The 22610-nt window shown below is 43.7% G+C and overlaps 1 protein-coding gene across 4 annotated transcripts in view; it reads left to right on the top strand.

Annotated features, from left to right (window-relative positions):
• LOC145361992 (Golgi reassembly-stacking protein 2-like) overlaps positions 1–22610 on the top strand; it is a 45704-nt gene continuing 23094 nt past the window's right edge. For all 4 annotated transcript variants that reach the window (XM_080218001.1, XM_080217999.1, XM_080218000.1 and 1 more), the window contains exons 1-7: positions 1–183; positions 5585–5665; positions 8911–9114; positions 12720–12806; positions 14391–14521; positions 16945–17056; positions 19865–19985. In XM_080218001.1, the coding sequence (XP_080074127.1) occupies positions 121–183; positions 5585–5665; positions 8911–9114; positions 12720–12806; positions 14391–14521; positions 16945–17056; positions 19865–19985 (799 nt within the window). In that variant the 5' untranslated portion in view covers positions 1–120. The remainder of the gene's footprint in view (positions 184–5584; positions 5666–8910; positions 9115–12719; positions 12807–14390; positions 14522–16944; positions 17057–19864; positions 19986–22610) is intronic.

Here is a 22610-nt window from a genome sequence, read left to right as displayed (position 1 = left end):
GTCCGGCATTGTGCAGGGGGGATTGATATTCTCCCCCCGCCGCCCCAGCTTCTACCGGTTGGAAGTTTCGTGCCGCTCTTTGCTTGCTGTTCCCCGGACTCGGCATCCAGACTGACGCCCATGGGAGGCTCCCAGAGCGCCGCGCTCTCTGGCGGCAGGACCGAGGGCTTCCATGTTCTCCGGGTACGTGGGCAGCAATACAAAGAAGGAGGGTGAAATGGGACTCGGGGCTGGGCCTGAGGCCTATTCAGCCTCTGCTGTGATTGGGAGGCCTTTGCTGTGGAAGTTGGGAGGGAGTGTGGGTGGGCGAGTAGGGGCGGTGGGGGTGGTTGCTGGAGTTAGTGAGCTCCTCAAATGGCTGCTTCGTCAGGCTTTTCTCCAGCAGAGACAAAGCTGCAGCTTCCACTTTTTTTCTTGATTTTGAGTGAACAATCTGAAAACTCCCAGAATGTAATCACTGAGAGCCTCACGTGGAATGTGTGGCTATACCTAATCCTCCTTACACTTTATATATTAGGATAGTATAGCTTGAAGTGTTGGAGTGTCTAATCATAAAACTAATATACATATAACATTTAAATAGTGCAGCTTTATACAGTGATGGAATGTATCTCATTTTCACAACTAAAATGCAGTATTGGGATAATGCGCTTCTATTTATTCTTAAAACTAATATACAGCATTTAAATAGTGTAGCTTTATACAGCATTGGAATGTATTTCATTTTTAAAACTAATGCAGTGTTAGAATAATGTTTTTGTATTTACTCATTCTTAGAACTAATATACATCATTTAAATAGTGCAGCTTTATACAGTGATGGAATGTGTCATTTTTAATGCAGCATTAGAATATAGTTTTTTTCTGTATCTAATCTTAGAATGTAGTTTATGTATATTAATTTTAACACTTAGAATAATTAGATACAGGAAAAATTACCTTATTCTAGTACTCCATATTAGTTTTAAAAAGATACATTCCAATACTGGAGAAGCTGTACTATTTAAATGCTGTATTAGTTTTAAGAATGATTAGATACAGTATTAGAATTATATTGTTTTTGGATCAATCATTCTTAAAACTAATACAGCATTTAAATAGTGTAGATTTATACAGTATTGGAGTGTATCATTTTTAAAACTAATAGGGTAGTAGGGTAATGTGTTTTTCTGTGTCTAATCTTAAAACTGTACAAAAACAACATTATTCTAAAATTGTATATTAGTTTTGAGAATAATTATTTGCAGGAAAAAAACTACATTCTAGTACTGCATATTAGTTTTAAAATTGATATATTCCAATACATTTAAATGCATTATTTAAATGCTGTATGTATATTAGTTTTAAGAATGATTAGCTACAGTATTAGAATGTAGTGTTTTTGTATCAATCATTCTTAAAACTACATTTTAAATGGTGTAGCATCTCACTTTTTAAAACTAATATGCATTACATAATTTAGTTTTTGGATCTAATTCTTAAAACTATACATTCAATATTTAAAAAGAATGGCTTTATATAGTATTGGAATATATCTCATTTTAAAAACTAATAATATGAGAAGAATGTAGTCGTTTTTATATCTAATCAATCTTTAAAGTTAATTCATTAGTCACAAGTAGACTTGCGTTAACACTGCAATTAAGTTACTGTGAAAATCCCCTAGTCGCCACACTCTGGCACCTGTTTGGCAGTGGTTAGCACTGTGTATCCAATGTGCCACCCACATTGGCATGGTGTAATGTAGCTTTAAGTATTGAAGTGTATCTCATTAATTTTTAAACTTAATATACATCCAGTATTAGACTTTTTAAAAATCTCTAATCCTTCATTAAAAGCTAATATATTCTGGGGTTTGGTTCAACTCACTTAGTTGGACGTCTGGTTTGTGATGCAGGGTAATGCCAACAGTGCAAGTTCAATTCCCATACTGGCTGAGGTTATTCTCGAAGGCCCCATCTTCTCAACCTTGCCCCTCACCTGACGTGTGGTGACCCTCATATTAAATCACCACCGCCTATGGTCATCTGGGACTATGGCGACTTTACCTTTATCTGGGGTGGCACAGTGGTTAGCACTGCTGCCTCACACCATCAGGGGCCTGGGTTCGATTCCTGGCTTGGGTCACTGTCAGTGCAGAGTCTGCACGCTCTCCCCGTGTCTGCATAGGTTTCCTCCAGCTTCCTCCCACAGTCCGAAAGATGTGCTGGTTAGGCGCATTGACCGTGCTAAATTTACAGTCAGTATACCTGAACAGGAGTGTGGCGACTAGGGGATTTTCACAGTAACTTCATTGCAGTGTTAATGTGAGCCTGCTCGTGACACTAATTTAAAAACTTTATAAAACTTTAGCTCATCATTTTTAAAACTCTAATACATGCATACGGTATTAAATAGTGTAGCTTTAAGTATTGGAATGTACCTCATTTTTAAAACGTACAGTTTGAATAGTATAGTTTTTTTAAGTATTGAAGTATATTTTAGTAGCTTAGTTGGCTGGATGGTTAGCATGTGGTTCAGAATAAGCCATTGGTACTGACAAAAACTGCGACAAACAATTCAGGATGAAGCATCGCAGCCAACAGCTTTTGGGCAGAGCACAAAATGGTCTCTGTAATGTGTCGGATCATATATTTATTTCTACAAATGTCAAATTTCTATCATCCATCTTTTGTTCTGTTCATAGCATGTTAGTGCCACTTGTAAGCTCAGCACTTATCACCTATCCCTAATTCCTCTTGTGAATGTGGTAATGAGTCTTCCGACAAGCATTGCGATTTGACTTGAGAAACTTGCCAGGGTGATTGAGAGTCAACCACCAACCACTTTACTGTGGGTCTAGAGTCACCTATAGGCTAGATTGGGTAAGGACAGCAGATTTCCTTTTCTCTGCTTGTGAGCCAGAGGGGCTTTTGTGAGAATTCTGCAGTTTGATCATGATCACTGCTGCTAACTTTTATATCCCACATTTATTTAGTTAACTGAACCCAAAATGCCTCAGTGGGATTTGAGTTTGTCCAGATTACTAGTCTGGTAGCATGGCTGTTATGTTACTGCCCCCATATATATACCATTTTCTCTCTCCTCTCCAACCCTGTAGCCTGAGCTGTTAATGTTTTTCTTTTTCTTCAACTAAATATTCCTCGAAGCACAGTTCCACCTCCTGTCCCATCCCTCTTTTTGAGTTAGTGGATGATGGTGTCTTGTGCGCAGTGCTGTTACCAGAGCCAGTCAGGATTTGGACTGAATATGTTCCCATATCCCGAATCCCAAATTCTAGGCTCGCTGGCGTGTAGCCGAGGGTTTCTTCTTGGATGCCTTGCATTTTGTAGCGTGCAACTGCTGACTATCCTTAAATATTGCAAAAAGCTTTAGCAACTGACATTACCCCTTTTAAGCAATTGCATTTTAATATTGGTCATCAAGTTAGTAGGTTGGTTTTGTTGCTGACCTCTCTGCTGCAGACTGTTCATTGTAAAATGCCTCCAGTCATGTCTTTGTCCTAAATGGATGGAAAGCTCCTGACGTGGCACTTACTGCTGGTGTTGATCCATTAACTTTGGCTCAGTTCCAGGGAAAGCTACTTAGGAAAAGGAGATGAAATGAATGACTTCATTCCTCCAAACCACCACCCCCCCCCCCCCCAACCACCCGCCATACAATACAATATATATCAGAGCTACAAAACTCTTGTGTTTATATAATCCTGGATTTCTGCAGTACGGTAGGAGGTGCATTGTAGACATGCCAGCTCTTAAGAGTTATCCATTCTTCAGCTCTTTCAGCAGGGGGGAGGGGGGTATGGTTTCACGGCAGTCCAATTGTGGTGGAAGTGGGTGTGGCTTCCTGTTGCTGGGATGTTGTACTCGGGTTTGGAAACAGGACCTTGGAATAGGATGCTCCATGATATACTTACTGAGTAAATCCTATTTGCACGTTGTTGACAGAATTACTCCCTTAAATCATTTTGACTTTTGTCAGCAGATATCAGTTGATTTGTGTGTTAGTTTGGGCTCTCTGGTATACAGAAGAAGCTAAAAGGTTTTGAAAGCTTGCAACAGCAAGTTTCTTATTGTTTCCGGTTTAATTGTTGTCGGATAAAGCACTTGGTACCAGTCGAGCCTTCACTCTTGCAGCAAATCGGGGCAGCACACAAACGCATTTGCTCACGTCAGTGTGCTTCCTCCCTGTTTTGGTGCTCTAGTGCTCTTGTCCTCTCATGTCCCCTAGCTGTGTCTCACCCCCACAGTCCTCTGTTACTGCAGCCACCTTTTGTAACCTCACATTATGGGGCCCCCTGGCGCTGGGTGCATGATTGGTGCAGTCAGTCACTGCCATACCTTGTTTGGTTAGTACTCAATCAGTACTGTCTTGCTGTCTCTGGCCATGACCTCTTTGTACAGGATCATCCCGAGAGCTCTCTTACCTTTATGCTGTGTAAGAAACCCATGAATTTGTTGTTTTTCAAAATTGAGGTGATTTAGTTGTCTGCCTCCTTCAGCTTCTCCATTCTCCACTACCCTGATCTCTTCCAGCCCTATCCCATGATGTTTAGAAGTTTATCCCCCATTTTTAAAAATCTTCCCAGCTGTTAATAGATTTGCTGCCTTCTCTTGACCCTCTCTCTACTTCTCAAGCACTTGATTTGATGCTTCTTGACTTTCTTGACACTTTTTTCCCAATGCTTTGCCAGCTGATGCCTGAGCTCCATCTTTATCAAGTCAAACCCATCCTGAGGTCTGAAGGCTTGGTCCTAACTTGTATAATGCACAGTCTCCCACCCCATCCTTGCTGGCTGGTCCCCTGTCTGTGGACTCCCAAAGCCGTGGCCTTGTTTCAGATATCCAAAATTTCTTCGCCCTTTGGTTTTCTCCTTTGTCACTTTCAGTGATCTTTTTAAAACCTAGTTATTGGGTATTACTTTTTAACGCCTTCCCTGGCTTCTCTCCCTTCTTGAATTTGGCACCTTTTGAATGCTGTAAAAGTTGTTGCAAGGGATTAATCCAATTACTATCCTTCATGTTAAACTGAGGTGCCATCTGCTGGTTTAGATTTATGTTGAGGATAATGTGCCCAACATTTTCCCTCAACTCCTGGAAAACCAATCAGTTGGATGCCAATCTGATTGGACATAGTGGTACTCACTCTGCTAACTACAGAGTTGTTTTTATTTTAAAGTTTTATTTTGTTAGTGTCACAAGTCAGCTTGCGTTAACATTGCAATGAAGTTACTGTGAAATTCCCCAAGTTGCCACACTCCGGCGCCTGTTTGGGTCAATCTACCTAACCAACACGTCTTTCGGACTATGGGAGGAAGCCGGAGCACCTGGAGGAAACCCACGCGGACTCTACACATATAGGCACCCAAGCTAGGAATCAAACCTAGGTCCCTGGTACTGAGGCAGCTAACCACTGCTGTCCCCATCACTGTGGTTAGGAGCTGAATTGAAATACCAGAATAACACATGGAGGGTGTGTGAGAGATGGGATTATGTAATTGTGTTTTGTTTGTTTAAATCCACACTTTAATTGTAAAAAGACTGGCTGGTACTTTGTGATAAAATGTTCTCTTTTCCCTCGAGCAGGTGCAGGAGAATTCCCCCGGATACTGGGCTGGGCTGGAACCCTTCTTTGACTTTATCATTTCAGCAGGTGATACGAGGCTGGTGAGTTGATGCCCTTGGTGTCTCCATGCAGTAATTTACTCTTGAAACCTTGCTGCATCAATAGTGATGAGTATTGTTGTCAAAAAAGTCATGTCTTCAGTAAACCTTTGTAGAATCCCTACAGTGCAGAAGGAGGACATTCGGCCCATTAGGTCCGCACTGACTGTCGAAGTACCCAACTTTATCCCCATAACCCCACACATTTAGCATGGCCAGTCCAGCTAACCTATACGTCATTGGACTGGTTTTATACACTCATTGCCCATTAATTAATCTTTGTTTTTGGTGATTTTGTTTTTTTATCAGTAGTAAATTTATTGATTAATTTAGCTGACTGCTCAGTTCTCCAAAGGAGGCAGCACTATTGCTCTTGCTTCTACCTTTTTAATGCATTGCCAACTCGATGGGCCGAATGGTCGTCTGCACTGTAAAGATTCTATGCTTCAATAAACGATACTCTTCATACGATCATCCACTTTGGCGACACTTGGATCAAGCCTCACACCTTGTTGAGCTTGTCATCTTTTAGGGCTGCTCTTTCAGTGTCTGGAGCTCTGCTTCCCTTGGCCTGCCACAGCCTCTCAATCCAGCCTCCAGCAATGTTAACTCCAGCTTTGTGCCACAGTCAGAGAGCGCTGAAAGACAGGATTCCTGGCTGATCATGTCAGTGACAGTTAACTCTGCCGTTCTGGACCCAGTGGGAATCGGTCATCATGGCCAGTTTGGGGAAGAGTGGGGTGATGGTGAGGGTTTCCCCTGAACATAGTTCTTGGTGTGAGTGAGCTGGATGTTTAACTGACTTGTGGCCTGGAAAAGCGGTGGCTGGTTGTGTGCTTCAGCGGTTTGAGGGAGGGGAAATATCTAAGGTGCCAGCCACTTCCAGTCCTACAATAGAGTCTTCATCTCCCCGTTGTTGCATTTCTAGTTTATTGAACCCTAAAAACAATCTAATCAAATCGTTCACCGTTTTGCAAATCTTTTCTTGTTTTCATGGGACGTGGGTGTCACTGGCATGACCAACATTTGTTATCATTCCTAATTGTCCTGAATGGCAGCACAGTGGTTAGCACTGCTGCCTCACAGCGCCAGGGACCTGGATTTGATTTTCAGCTTGGGTGAGTGTGCAGAGCCTGCATGTTCTTGCCGTGTCTGTGTGGGTTTCCTCCAGGTACTCTGGTTTCCTCCCACAGTCTGAAAGATGTGCTGGTTAGGTGCATTGGCTGTGTTAAATTCTCCCTCAGTGTACCCGAATAGGAGTGTGGTGACTAGGAGATTTTCACAGTAACTTCATTGCAGTGTTAATTTAAGCCTACTTGTGACACTAATAAATAAATGAACTGAGCGATTTGCTTGACTACTTCAGAATTAACCACATTGCTGTACCTCTGGAGTTGCATGTAGGCCAGACTGGGTAAGGACAGCAGATTTCCTTTCCTAAAGAACATTAATGAACCAGATGGGTTTTTACAACAATGGATCTTAGTTGTCATGGTCAACATCATCTAGACTAGCTTTCATCCAGATTTTAGGAATTGAAATTAAATTCCAGCAGCAGTCACCATGGGATTCGAATCTGTGCACACACCGTATCAGTCTGGATCTCCAGACTACTAGTCCAGTGACGATCCTGCTATGACACTATCTTCCTCCTGAATCTGGACTCAAAATCTCTCTGCCCCATTTATGGAGTGTCTGATGCAAAGCTGGGCATTGTGGGATATAATTTCCCACGGCCCATTTCCCTTCTGAACTTGTTTCACAAAGCGAGGAGGGAAATGGTCACTGTTCTTTGTTTTATTTTTGGCATGCATGGTTTCACCACTTACAGAAAGATGGAAGTGTCTCCGAGACAATAATGAAGTGTTGAGCTTGGCTTACAGGGGATTCTGCAGAATTAAATGCTTTGCTTTTTTGTGAGTGTGTGTGGAACGCATGTTTTGCTTGTGATTTGGACCTGTCCCAAAGTGGGGGTAGGGAATGAATGCTAAACAGCACTATTGCAACTATATTTCCTGTGCATCAAAATGTTACCTCTCAGTTCATTGTACAGCATGTTTGTTTTAGTTTCTCCCATTCCCTGATTGCTGGGTACAGTTCCAGCAAATTCCGTTCTTTGCTCAAGAAGTCATTATGTGCTGGCAACCTGTGTGTTACAATAAGGCAAAGTGTTTGCTCTTTTAAATAGTGCCATGAAATATTTAGCATTGACCTGAGCAGGCAGATATGGTGGACTAACCATCCTGTCTGAAGTATGGAACTGCAGCATTAGATTCTGTTTACTTGGGCTGATTCTCCAGAGCAGCTTTATTTTGGTTTGTGTTGTAACTTCAACTTTTGAGCTTTGTGGTGTGGGCCATCTTATTATTTTTCATGAGGCGATGGCTAGACTATTAGACTTATCACTAGACTATTAATCCAGAAATTCACCTCTGGGGACCCAGGTTCGAATCCCGCCACGGCAGATGGTGGAATTTGAGTTCAATAAAAAATATCTGGAATTAAGAATCTACTGATGACCGTGAAACCATTGTCGGAAAAACACATCTGGTTCACTAATGTCCTTTAGGGAAGGAAATCTGCCATCCTTACCCAGTCTGGTCTACATGTGACTCCAGACCCACAGCAATGTGGTTAACTCTCAACTGCCCTCTGAAATGGCCCAGCAAGCCACTCAGTTGTTGACGAAGGCAGCTCACTATCACTTTCTCAAGGGCCAACTAGGGGCGGGCAATAAATGCTGGCCAGCCAGCAACGCCCATGTCCCACAAATGAATAAGAAGAAAATAAAGCCATTGTCCAGGGTGTTTGAGATGTTGTCCTATGTTTGTTTATTAGTGTCGCAAGTAGGCTTACGTTAACACTGCAATGAAGTTACTGTGAAAATCCCCTAATCGCCACATTCCTGTTCAGGTACACTGAGGGAGAATTTAGCACGGCCAGTGCACCTAATCAACATGTCTTTCCGATTGTGGGAGGAAACTGGAGTACCTGGAGGAAACCCACACAGACACAGGGAGAATATGCAGACTCCACATTGACAGTGACCCAAGCCGGGAATCAAACCCGAGTCCCTGGTGCTGTAAGAAGTGTCACTATCATGGGTGATAGCTTCTTGATTGACATTTCTACTGAAGTTGGCGAACTCGGCATAAACCAGGATCAAACGCCCTTTGTTATACGGTAGTGAATTTGCCCAGTTGGTTGCTTTTCTTACCTTTTTGTTTTGTTTCTCCATTCCTTTTCAGGATAAAGATGACAACGCACTGAGGGACCTGTTAGTAGGCCACGTGGAAAAATCTCTCAAAATGGCCATTTACAACACCAAGACGCAGGCTGTTCGAGAAATCAGTGCAACGCCCAGTAACCTGTGGGGTGGACAGGGGCTGCTGGGAGTTAGTATTCGCTTCTGCAGTTTTGAAGGTGCAAATGAAAATGTCTGGCACGTGTTGGTATGTGAAATGCTCCCTAAGTATGCTTTGAAAGTGTGTTCAAGTTAAGTGACCTCACTGCAATGTTGCTAATTTACTCTGAAAAGCAGGAGGGAATGAAAATGGCTTCCTATTGGTGTTGTGAGGAGACAGAGTGTGAGAAAATGCTTAGCCTACATTGCGATCGTCATGCTGTCTCTAACCCCTGCAGCTCTTTGCCATAAAGTTGCTTGGAATAAACCAGACACTAACCACACTGACCTGATTGAGGGGTCTAGATAAGGTGAACAGTTGGAAGCTTTTTCCCAGGGTAGAAATGACAATTACGAGGGGGCACAAGATAAGGGGGAAAGGTTCAGTGGAGATGTGTGGTGTGGGGGGGGAGTTTCTTTACACAGAGGGTGGCGGGAGCCTGGAACGCACTGCCGAGTGAGGTGGTTGAGGCAGACACGTTAGCGACATTTAAGACTTACCTGGATAGACACATGGACAGACAGAATAGAGGGATATAAGCAATTATATATTGTCTAGACAGGACAACGTAATCGGCACAGGCTTAAGGGGGCCGAAGAGCTTGTTCCTGTGCTGTACTGTTCTTTGTTCACGCTGGCACTTTTCCTGCAGTGGGGAATGCTTGTTTGTTCAAAGTTTGCTTGCGTTTTCCCTCCACACACCCCCCCTGCCCCTGCCGAATTGTGTGCTGGGAGACAGTGATCTTGGGTGGATGAGGCAAGGGCTGGTGGAAGATTGAAAAGAGCAGAAGCAGCTGAAGGAAGAAGCCTACGGCTAGCTCAGCTGAGCGGGAGATGCAGACAGTCAGGAAAGTCTGCCTCTGCAGGCTTGTCGTCTAACTGACTGCACCCAGGTGGCACCTGCAGGCTCCCCCACCCCTAGAAGTGCCCGTCAGTCTGGTGGAGGGGCAACCTGCAGGCTAGTCTTTTCTGTACACTCAGGTGGCTGGTTTCTTGGCTCCGTTGATAGTGCAAAACATAAGATCACGGAGATAGTCTGGTACAGCTGTCTACAATTGGGAATTGTAAAGCGTGTGAAAGAAAAGACTGATTTATCCTCCCTACGTCTGTATTGAGGTATTTGATCCCGTTATACAGTGCCTTTCAAAACCACCGGACTCAAAGCTTTAGAGTCAATAAAGTACTTTTAAGTTAATATGTAGGAAGTGCAGCAGCCAGTTGCGCAGAGCGAGTCCCCACATGAAGCAATGTGATACTGACTAGAATTACTATATTTTTAATAAATGAAGCTTTTTGAGGAGCTAATATTGGCCAGCATGTTGGCAATAACTCCCTTTTTTTGAAATAGTGCCATAGAATCATTTAATCTCTGCCCAGGTGGGCTTAGCATCTTATTCAGAAGAGCCCCTTCTGCCCATCTTCTAGAAACATAGAAAATACCTTGTAATTGGGTGGCACAGTGGTTAGCACTGCTGCCTCTCAGCACCAGAGACCAGGGTTCGATTCCAGTTTAGGTCACTCTGTGTGGAGTTTGATCCCCGTGTCTGTGTGAGTTTCCCCCCACAGTTCGAAAGACGTGTGGGTTAAGTGGATTGGCCACGCCAAATTGCACTTTTGTCAGGGGGACTAGCTAGGGTGAATGTATGGGAATAGGGCCTGGGTGGGATTGTGGTTGGTGCAGACTCGATGAGCCAAATGGCCTCTTCTGCATTGTGAGATTCTATGTCGCAGCAAGAGGAGTCCAAGCACCCTGGACCTGATGATTGTGTAGTTCATGAAGCGATCAGATTGAAGAATTGGGGAGTTGTGCTCACAAGAAGTGCAAAAGAAATGTAAATCAGCATGGGTGAATTCGGAATCAAATTATACAGAGTGGGAAGGAGAGATTTCTTTGATAGAGAGAAAGTTGAAATAAAAGATTTCTTTAAAAAAGCTACTTTAAAGTTCTATACCTTTGTGAAACCTCCAGTCATTAAAACCTGAAGGAAAAAGATTCCACATTTGCAATATCTCGGTACCAGTAAGGTTATCTGGCAGTGATTAACTATGCTTGGACTGGAATTAACAATGCTTTCAGTAACCTGCTGTGCAAGTGCATCAATATTGTGTCCTATTCGATGCTTGTCAGTGGTGAGGCTGATGGTGAGATGGTCATTTTGCCAGATTCTCAGTGGAGCAGCACAACTTGGGCAGCGGCCTCTGGATACACACATCTAAGCAGACATCTGCTTTTTGCCTGTAGTTGTACACTTTGTGTACAAATAACTAAATGTCATGAGCCTTACTGTTGTTCTAATAGCAAAATCTGGGCCGTTGTCCAGCAGTAAAGTAGGTGTCTGTTTCTATTTAAGGTGCATTTATTTAATTTATTGGGGCAGCATGGCACAGTGGTTAGCACTGCTGCCTCACAGCGCTAGGAACGTGGGCTCGATTCCGGCCTTAACTGTCTGTGTGGAGTTTGCATGTCGTCTGCGTGAGTTTGTTCTGGTTTCCTCCCACACTGCAAAGATGTTTAGGTTAGATGGATTTGCCATGTTAAATTTCCCCTTAATGTCCGGGGGGCTAGCAGGGTTATGGGGAAAGGGCCTGGGTGGGATTGTGGTCGGTGCAGACTTGATGGACTGAATGGTTGCCTCTTGCACTGTATGGATTCTGTGGCTTGAAGTTGATGTTTGCCGGCATTTGTTACCCACATTTGGGTTGGATTGGATGTAACAACTGGATAATCCCATTTTTTTGAGATAAGAACATAAGAAATAGGAGCAGGATAGGCCATCCAGCCCTTCGAGCCTGCCCCGCCATTCAGTAAGATCATGGCTGATCTGTCGTGTCTCAGTTCCACATTCCCGCCCTCTCCCCATAACCCTTAATCCCCTTGCCTATCAAAAACCTGTCTACCCGCGTCTTAAATATATTTAGCGAGGCAGCCTCCACCACTTCAACGGGCAGAGAATTCCAGAGATTCACCACCCTTTGAGCGAAGAAGTTCCTCCTCAACTCTGTTCTAAACTGCACCCCCCCCACCCACCCTTATCTTGAGGCTGTGCCCTCTAGTCCTACTGTCCTTTCTGAGCGGGAAGAGCCTCTCCACCTCTATCCTATCCATCCCATTCATCATCTTATACGTCTCAATGAGATGGCTTGTAGCCCACTCTCTGTAAAAACGGCTGATTATGTTGAATCAATTCCCTCTTTTGAAAAGAGCTTCCTGCAGTGACTTTAGTAAGGAAAGCAGCCATTTGAATTATACAGATGCAAGGAAGTAGCAAGTCTGATTCCTGATCTTGACGGAGCCCAGCCAGGCCAGAGGAGCAAGTGTTATAATTAGATGCTGGACTGGGGAGGAGGAACATCAGCGACGATCCTAGTCTCTGGGAAGTTTACATGTGTTGAATTCCTGGTGAGGGCAAGATTAAGCTGAACTGTGTTGCTGAGTTTTCCCCGTTCACTGGTTGCTGCAGGTTGCAGTTACTCGTGAGGAGCTGCTATTTGGTCATGTACCAAGAAAGAACAATTGGTAGTTTCTAAAAATAAGCGTGAATTCCCTTGTGCTACTTTCATCATTTGGGTGAGAGTTTGGTAGAGTTACTCATTCCATCTGTGTGTGCACATATGTCTGTTTGGATTTAAATCTATTGTGGCTTTCCTTTGCAGGAAGTGGAGTCCAATTCCCCTGCTGCACTCGCTGGTCTGAGGCCATACACTGACTACATAATTGGAGCTGAAGCCATTCTCCGTGAGGTAGCTGTTGTTTCCTTTTCCTCTTAGGGAGGATTATTGAACTTGTAAACTGACAGTCCACTTCTAGCATCCAGTATCTAACAGCCTGTGGAGTGCAAAAATATATTCCTCACTCAGCTGAAGTTGTCAGAGCAGGCATTAAACCCTGGAAAGTGAAAGACAGTGGAAATAAAAACTGAAATACGCAGTAGGTCTGACAGCATCTGTGACCTTCTGCAGAGTTGATTTGGATGAGAGGTCATCAACCTGAAACACTAACACTTTCTCTTTCCACCGATGCTTGCCAGGCAACCTATGGAAAGTCTCTGGTTTGCAAATTAATTGCAACTTAGTCTCTCTGCCAGAACCCAGTTGTGAGCTATTTTGTCTTCATTACTGTGGCTCTGTCTGTTAGGCCAGTAATTAATCAGTGTTCCCAAATTGTGTGCCTAAGCAGAGGGGCACCAAATTATTGGGGGCAACTCTGCAATATGAGAGGGCAAGTTGACTTTTGCTTTGTAAGGCATATATGCTGGTACACACTTGGACTTTGTAATGACTACTTTTTTCCAATGTGCTTGTGCGCTGTACATAACTGATGTATAATATTGCAATCTGGATCCACACTCAGTGATGGGTGCTAATCCACAGTCTCTGTGTTGGCTCCTCTCTTTCATTATCCTTTCTGTTCCCTCCACTTATTTCTTGTATTGGCATTTAGTTATTTTTAACTGGAATGAGACCCCTCTTTTCCACCCTCAAAACCACAATCACTTGCACTGTGCTTTGTTTGTCCTGATTTTACCTCTGCTGCTTACAGCGCGTGTGGTTTGGCAGTGGCCCATACCACCTATGGTAGTGATTAGCACTGTTGCCTCCCAGTGCCAGGAACTGGGCTCAATCCTGGCCTTGGGTGACTGTGGAGTTTACACGTTCTCCCAGTATCTGACAGTTAGGGAGATTTTGCAAGCCCAGGCAAGTCGTGGGGATTACAGATAGTGTGACGTGAACCCAAGATCCCTGTTGAGGCCGTCCTCGTGTGTGGAACTTGGCTATCAGTCTCTGCTCAGTGACTCTGCTGTCGTGTGTTGTGAAGGCCGCCTTGGAGAATGCTTATCCGAAGATCAGAGGCACAATATCTGTAATCCCCACGACTTGCCTGGACTTGCAAAATCTCACTAACTGTCCTGCCTGGAGACAATACACATCTCTTTAACCTGTGCTTAACGCATTCTCCACTCTCACTGTCTGTACCTTTTAAGACTTGATTCCCTGTAAAGACATGCATTCCAAACATTATCTTGTAAATTGAGTTTGTGTCTTTTTCTGCCCTGTTTGTAAATAGAACTGCTCACCTGACAAAGGGATAGCGCTCCAAAAGCTAGTGGCTTTTGCTACCAAATAAGCCTGTTGGATTTTAACCTGGTGTTGAGACTTCTTACTGAAGCAATCTTGACCAAACCAAATGGCTGCATTTTTAATCTGCATGTGTGTTGGGCTGAAGAAGAAAAGCTGTTCAGTTATTGTGACTCTGTTGAGGAATGCATTGGGGACGGGGTGAATTGGAGCACTGACTTAACCTGCTTCTCTCTCTTTCTGTTCTAGTCTGAAGATTTGTTCTCTTTGATCGAATCCCACAATGGAAAGCCACTAAAGATTTATGTGTACAACACTGACACAGACAATTGTAGGGAGGTGATTATCACGCCTAACAGTGCATGGGGTGGAGAGGGCAGGTACGCCAGGGTCAGATTTACCTTTCTTAAACCACCAGTCTAACTTGTCAGTACAAACGTCTTTGGAAGAATCATACCTGGTCCAGCAATACCAGTGTACCAAACCTCTGTTAGGCAAAGGGTTAAACAGGATTTGATCTTCCTAGGGTATGTTAATTTATTGGAGACAGAACTAAAATAATATATTGTTATTAATCTTTGCTCACATGTATTTAACTTTCAAAAGTTGTCTCTTCAGGTTACCCCAAACTGGAGCTTGTTTCTAAAAAAAAAAGGTTCAGAATCTAAGTTGTGCTGAGACTTTCAGTCCTTCTTAATTTTACAACGTGCAACCTGTACCTTTCCATTCTGATATTACGCTGAGCACCACTCTACAACCAGAGATGCTATATATCACAGAATCCCTACAGTGCAGAAGGAGGCCATTTGACCCACTCAGTATGCACTAACTGACAGTGTGTCTTAGCCAGCCCCTCTCCCCCACTCTATCCCCATAACCCCACACACATTTTTACCATGGCCTAACCTACACGTCTTTGGACACTAAGGGGCAATTTAGCATGGCCAATTCACCTTACCTATACATCTTTGGAGTGTGGGAGGAAACCCATGCAGACTCCACACAGTCACTCAAGGCCGGAATTGAACCCAGGTCTCTGGCACTTTGAGTCAGCAGTGATAACCACCGTGTCACCATTTTGCCCCAGGTAGCAGCTCAGTTGTAATTAATGTATGTGTGCTGATGGCTCTGACAGAATAGCAGATAAGAAAAGTCAAGCCATGGCAATGTATCAAATTGACAAACCAGTAAATATCAGTTGTTCCACCAAGCCAGTCTCATAGCTTCACGACATGATTGATCATTGTGACTCCCCTCCTCTCCACCCACCAGTGACCACATCATCTCCCAGTTCTGGGCCCATCAGGAAAGATGCGATGATTTTAGAGAGGGTGTAGAACAGATGCGCAAGAATGGAATGCTTCAACCTGTTCTGGGCACAACACTTCAGGAAGGATGTGATGGTTTTTGAAAGCTCCCAGCGGATTGGAATACAGCTAATATAACACCAGAAAGGAGGGAGACAATGCAGGAAATTACAGGCCAGTTAGCCTAACATCTGTCGTGAGGAAGTTGCTAGAATTCATTATTGAGGAGGTTATGGCAGGATACTTCGCAAATCATAATGTGATCAGGCTTTGTGCGAGGGAAGTTGTGTTGAGATTTTGAAGTAACAAGGTAGACCAAGGGGGACCTAGAGATGTCGTGTACATGGGATTTCCAAAAGGCATTTGACTGAGGTGCTGCTTCAAAGGTTAGTACATGAGATAAGAGAATATGGTGTAGGAGGTAACATATTAGCATAGGATGAAAGATTGGTTGGCTAATAGGAAGTCAAGAGTAGGTATAAATTTTTTTGGGTTCGTAAGCTGTAATAATTGCAATGCCACAGCAATCAGTGCTGGGTTATAACTATTTACAATCTATAATCAACGGTTTAGATGACAGGACCAAATGTATGGTCGCTGAATTTGCCGATAATGCCTAGATAAAATAAGTAAGTTATCAAGAAGAGTCGAAGTCTGAAAGGGATATAGATGGGGAAAGTGACTGGGCTAAAAATTGGTAGATGGAATAAAATGTGAACTTGTCCACTTTGGCAGGAAGAATAGAAAAAGTGTGCTATTTAAATGGGGAGAGAGATTGTTGATACAGTGGAGTCTGGAATGTCCTGGTATACGAATCTCAAAAAAGATTAATGCGCTGGTATAGCAAGTGATTAGGAAGGGAAATGGAATGTTGGTGTATATTGCAAGGGGAATGGAATGTAAAAGGAGGGAAGCTGTGCAGGGCATTAGTGAGACCACATCTGGAATACTATGTACAGTTTTGATCTCCTTTATTGTTTCTAAAAAAAAAAGTAGCAGTAGATTAAGGTTCACTTGACTCGTTCCTGGAATGAAGAGCTTATCCTATGAAAGGTTGGGTAGTATATCTATTGGAGTTTAGAAGAATGAAAGGTGATCTTATTGAAACGTAGATCCTCAGTGGAGGGTAGATCTCGGGACGACATTTCTCCTTGTTGGGGACAGACTAGAACCAGGGGACACAGTTTAAGAATATGAAGTCCTCCTTTTCAGGTGGAAGTGAGGTGAACATTTTTGAGGATTGTTAGTATGTGAAATTCTCTTCCCAAAATGCAGTGAAGGCAGGGTCATTGAATTTATTCAAGGCAAAAGTCAAGCATTATGTGGGGAGAGTGGAGTTGTGACTGCAACCACATCATGTCCAATCAGCCGTGATCTTATTGAACGGTGGAGTAGGCTCAAAGGGCCATATGGCCATCTGCTCCTAAGTCCCTTGTTCTTAATGTGTGCAAATTAATGAGGCATGTGTTCTAAATACTGTTTTTTCTCTTTTCCAGTCTAGGCTGTGGGATTGGCTATGGATATCTGCACCGGATACCAATCCATAAGCATCTAACAGAGAGAAAGTTATCTCCAGTTCTCCGAACTAGCCTGCCTTCCAGTCCGATGGTAAGCACCATAAAAGATGGAGTCACAGAGGTAATGTGTCTGCTTGTATCTGAGATGTTTAGTATTGCTGCATTAAAGCGAGTCAAATTAGGCTGGCAATTTTCTGTCTGGTAACTTTTCACCTTGGCAATTCCTTCATTATCCTCCTAATCTGTCATTGTGCTCCTAAGTGACCCACTTAAATCATAGCCCTATTTGCCATCTCTGTTGGCTGAGACAGCAGCATTCTTGCCTCTGAGTCAGGAGGTTCGAGTCCCACTCCAGGACTTCAGCATGTAAATCGAGCCTGCCACTCCAGTGCTGAGTGCTGCGCTGTCTGAAGTGCCGTCTTTCAGGTAAAATGCTAATCTATTTCTCAAGTGAATATGAAAATTCCCATGGCACTACTTTGTGGAAGACTAGAGGAGCTATCTCTGGTGCCCAGGCAAATTTTATTCCTCAACATATCGCAACCAGGTTATCGGAAAGATTGCAATGCTCTTTGTGCGAGATTGCTATGCGCAAAATGACATGTTTCCAATGTTACAACAGTGACAGCATTTCAAAAGTACTTCATTGTACTTTGGGATATCATGTGGACATGAAAGGCGCTACATAAATACAAGTATTTTTTCTTAATGATAGGATTACTTCAGATGATGTGACCATCTATCTTCCCAATCCATTACTGCTTTAATTAGTCACTCATCTAGTCGCTGTTTGTGCGCGCAAAATGGCTTGCTGCATTTGCTATCATGACTTGCCAGTGCATTTCAGTGTAATTTATTGTATATAAAATGTTTGGGGGAAGTGCTTGTGAGGGTCTGTATGTCATAGGAAATGAACAATCATTTATACTGTGAGAATAGGTTGGGGATTGAGTTGAGTAGTGAGAAGTATTTATTACAAGTCGTGTAGCTGTGGAAGGGGTTAAAAACGGTGCAAATAGTTTTTGTAGGAATGAGATTGGAGTTTAAGTCCAATGTTATTGAACTGTCCTCGTTGCAGTGCAGTGAAGCACTGGCTTGGCCTTTCCTTTCATATTGAGTATATGTACAATGATGAGGGACATCCTGGCTTGCTGGATATATGAAAAATCTCTATAAAGTGTGCAGTGAGTAAAGCGGAAGTATTGCCAGCTGTGCTGTCTTTCAGAGTAGATGCTAAACTGAGGTCCTTGTGGGGACATGGTTCCATGACATTGAAAGAAGAGCAATGGTGCCCTGACCATTATTTATCCATCAGCCAACATCTCTACAATAGATTTGTCTGATCATTGCTGTTAGTATGAAATTGCTGCTTCCAACCTGAACAATTAATGGTAACTACACTTGAAGTGGCTATGAAGAAGGAGGTGTGAATGTTCTATCTACATGAAGATTTTTGTTTCAGTCCTGTATAGTCCTCTGTTTCTGAGAATTGATGGGTAACCTCGTCTGACGATACTCTGCCTTTAAGAAATGTATTTGAATCATGTTTCTGTGCAGAGTTTGTTCTAGCACTGGTGCTGCTGGGTCTGTATTTGGCAGCCCTGTATTGTTACTGCAGCAGCATAATTGTTCCTAATTGCTAGAATGTTTGTTTTAATCTGGACTAATGCTGTTCTGTGTTTAGTGTTTTTTTTAACCCCTGGGTTTTTGCAGAGTAGGGCTTTTTTTAGGTTGACAAAAATCAGGTGACTGGGTGAAGCTGGGCTTACACAGAGAAATCAAACTGTCTGCTGCTTGAGACCTTTAGAGAGCTCATGAGCTGTTGGTATTATTGTATTGTAACTGTGTTCTTAAATTTTGTTTTAATAAAAGCTTCCTAGTAGGTCACTTGAATAATACCTGGAGTGAAACACCTTATGCTTGCCATAATGCCCAAATTGTAAGAAGTTAGGGTCTAGGCTACCTTGATTTTTTTTCTGATCTGGCCCCTAGTGCTAGTCTCCTGGAGCTTGCTTGATTGCCTCCCAGAAGTGGGGACATTGATGCAGTCTAGTACCTGGCCAGAGTGGCCATTCTTCGTGTATGACTCTGGGCTATCGAATATCAGCTGGCTGTTTGACAATAGGGAAAGGTGAGAGCAACTAACACAGCAGAGAAAAGAATCAAGCCTTGTCCATGGGTTTATTGCACGTTAAGCCACTTGTGAACAGTTCTAGTGGCAGTTGATTGCGTGTGTCCTCCCAGCACTGCTGATGTGGTTTGTCTTTGCGAAATTAGCCCCTTGTACTAATAGGAACTGTGCAGAAAGCGGGACTGAATTACTGGCGAGTTTAGTTTTGTTGTCCTGGCAGAATGGAGGCTTGAAGGAAAAGGGCTGCTTCATTTTTTTTTTTGGAGGTGCCTTTTGAGATGTTGATATGGACAAAGTAGTCACAGAGGGTCCCCTTCAGAATGGGATGCCTTCCTGTTGAGAATAATGGAGTAATTTTCTGCGCTCAAAATGGTACCAAGGCGCAAAACGCGGTGCTTGGCGCATCAAGCAAGGAACAGCCTTAATCCTGCAGGGAATTGGGACCAAAGTATGGATGCCAAGAACAAGGTGGAATGAGATCTCCCCTGTTCTGCCTATGGTATCAAAATGATACCTGGCAGTACTGGTTTCCATAACCTACCCTCTTTGGATGTGGTGTGAATATATTGTGTGTGAAATCCATATTGGTCAGTTCATGAACTGAATCAGCACCCACTTACTGTTTTTCAGGAGGCAAAGAAACCAGTTCATGTGAGCCTGGGGAACTCATTCTGCCTGGAACAAAATATGCATTTTTCTCCTCCCTCTCGTTGCCATGTTAGTAATGACACATGTAGGGCGATGTTCTAAAGTTTCTTTTCTTTGTAGGTTCCTCTTTCAGCTCCAAGTGCGCCTGCAATGAGTAACATGCCCTCAGGCCTGCCAAAGGAGCTGACCGATCTCAGGCTGGGAACAACATCTCCTTCAGTCACAGGCGCATTCACACCAGGTACTGGCAGAATTACGTTCATGGTAGCATTTACGTCAGGTAGTGATTTCAGCAGCACTATGGAAATAGTCCCATTCTAAATTGCAGGCAGGTTTCTACAGTACTATTGTGGATGGAACCAATGACAATGGTGGGGGCATCCTACTGACGCAAAGTGCCCTTTAACCTTTTGTTTGTGCTCTCCATTATCGGCGCATGCACTGTGGCTGCAACAGTTACAGGTTGCACTGCAGCAACCGTGCAAGGCCTCTTCAACAGCACTGCTCAAACCCATGCTGTGCCACTGAGAAGGACCAGGGCAGTGGGTGCATGGGAACGTCAATCCCTCTAGGTGGCACAGCATCTTGGACTTGGCCATAGCTTCAGAAATGCTGATCACTCTATCTTGTAAGTCGAGGCAAAAAAAACGAGACATTTGGTGCATCATTTTTTATTCCAAACATAAAGCCAAAACCTGAAAAGGCAGATGCAGAATTGTCAAAAAGGAAACCACATCTTGTAATCTGCCAAATATTAATCACGTAACAAAACTTCCCAAGATGCTTCAGAAGCATAGCAAAACAAAATCTGAGCCACGTAGAATCGTAGAATCCCGACAGTGTGGCCTACCGAGCCTGCACTGACGACAATCTCACCCAGGCCTTATCCTCGTAACCCCATGTATGTCCCTGCTAACCCCCCTAATACTAAGGGACAATTTATCATAGCCAATCAACCTAACCCGTACCTCTTTGGACTGGAGATATTAGGTCAAAGAAGTAGGTTTTGAGGAGTGTAGTGACACAGCTGATAAAGGAGCAGTGCTCTGAAAGCTCGTGATTCTAAATAAACCTGTTGAACTTTAACCTGGTGTTGAGAGACTTCTTACTGTGCCCATCCCAGTCCAACACCAGCATCTCCACATCATATCTTAAGGGAGGCATGGGAAGTAGAAGAGGCAGAGGTTTAGGGAGAGAATTCTGGGGCATCGGGCCTAATCAACTGAAGGCACCAGTTACAAATGGTAACACAATTTCCATCAAATCATACAGTGCAGAAGAGGCCCTTTGAATCTGCACCAACATATTACAAATACCTGAACCCCCCACCCAATCCTACTTGCCAGCACTTGGCTTATAGCCCTGAATGTTATGACGTGCCAAGTGCTCATCCGGATACTTTTTAAAGGATGTGAGACCACCCTTCTCCACCCTCCCAGGCAGCACATTCCACAACCTCCCCATCCTCTGGGTAAAGTTTTTCCTCATGTCCCCCCAAACCTTTTGCCCCTCATCTTGAACCTGTGTCCCCTTGTGATTGACCCTTCAACTAAGGGGAACAGCTGCTCCCTATCCTCTCTGTCCATGTCCACCATAATCTTGTACATCTCGATCAGGTCATCTCTCTGTCTTCTCTGCTCCAATGAAAACAAAGTAAAAAGTCTGACAACACCAGGTTTTAGTCCAACCGATTTATTTCATAATAGACTCTCAAGCTTTCGGGGTTAGGCCCTTCGTCAGGTGAATGGAGAGTTCTGGCCTCAGACAGAGCATATAAAGCACAGACAGTTTAGAGATTACTGATTAGAATGTGAATCCTTACACCTGACCTGCTGTTCAAGACCTGAAGTGGCTGACAATGTGAGTGGAAGGAGCACTGATCACAGTTTACAGAGATGTGTATTGTCTCCAGACAGTACAGTAAGTGAGGTTTTGCAAACCCAGGCAAGTCACAGGGGTTACAGATAGTGTGACATGAACCCAAGATCCCTATTGAGACCGTCCTCATGTGTGTGGAACTTGGCTATCAGTCTCTGTTCAGCGACTCTGCGCTGTCGTGTGTCGTGAAGGCCGCCTTGGAGAATGCTTACCCGAAGGTCAGAGGCTGAATGCCCGTGACCACTGAAGTGTTCGCCAACAGGAAGGGAACAGTCTTGCCTGGTGATTGTCAATGAAAACAACCCAGGCCTATCCAACCTCTCCTTATAACTTAAATGTTCCATCCCAGGCAGCAACCTGGTGAATCGCCTCTGCACCCCCTCCAATGCGATCATATCCTTCCTATAATGTGGCGACCAGTACTCCAGCTGTGGCCTCACCAAAGTTCTATACACATCTCCAATTTTAAAATTGGGGAAGCTTGAGAGCTGGAATTAGAGGAGTACTGATATCCCAGAGGTTTGTAGGGCTAGAGGAGATTATTGTGATAGGGAAGAGCCAAGAGGGATTTGAAAACTGGGATGAGAATTTTTAAACAGGAGCTGGTGAGGGTCAGTGAGCATGGAGTGGTGGGTGAACGGGATTTGGTGCATATCGAGATGTGAGCAGCAACGTTATAAATGACCTCCCGTTGATGAATGCTGGCGTTTGGGAGGTTAGCCAAGAGTATGCTAGAATAGTCCAGTCAACGTGCAACAAAAGGCACGGATAAGGATATTGGTAACTGAAGAGTGAGGCGGGAATGTTATGAAGATGGGAATGGGTGGTCTTGGTGATTGTGTAATTGTGATGGTGAGCTTATCTCTGGCATCCAAAATAACAAAGGTGTGAACGGTTTGGTTCAGTCTCCATCACCAGCAAGAGGGATGGATAGAGTGCGGACTTTGAGACAGCAGCCAAAAACAATGGCTTCCATTTTCCCCATATT

Source organism: Carcharhinus amblyrhynchos, chromosome X, assembly GCF_965287045.1.
Source record: "Carcharhinus amblyrhynchos chromosome X, sCarAmb.v2.hapA, whole genome shotgun sequence".
NCBI classification, from domain to species: domain Eukaryota; kingdom Metazoa; phylum Chordata; class Chondrichthyes; order Carcharhiniformes; family Carcharhinidae; genus Carcharhinus; species Carcharhinus amblyrhynchos.
Note: the sequence above shows the minus strand (reverse complement) of the source record. Positions and strands in the feature narration are given on the sequence as shown.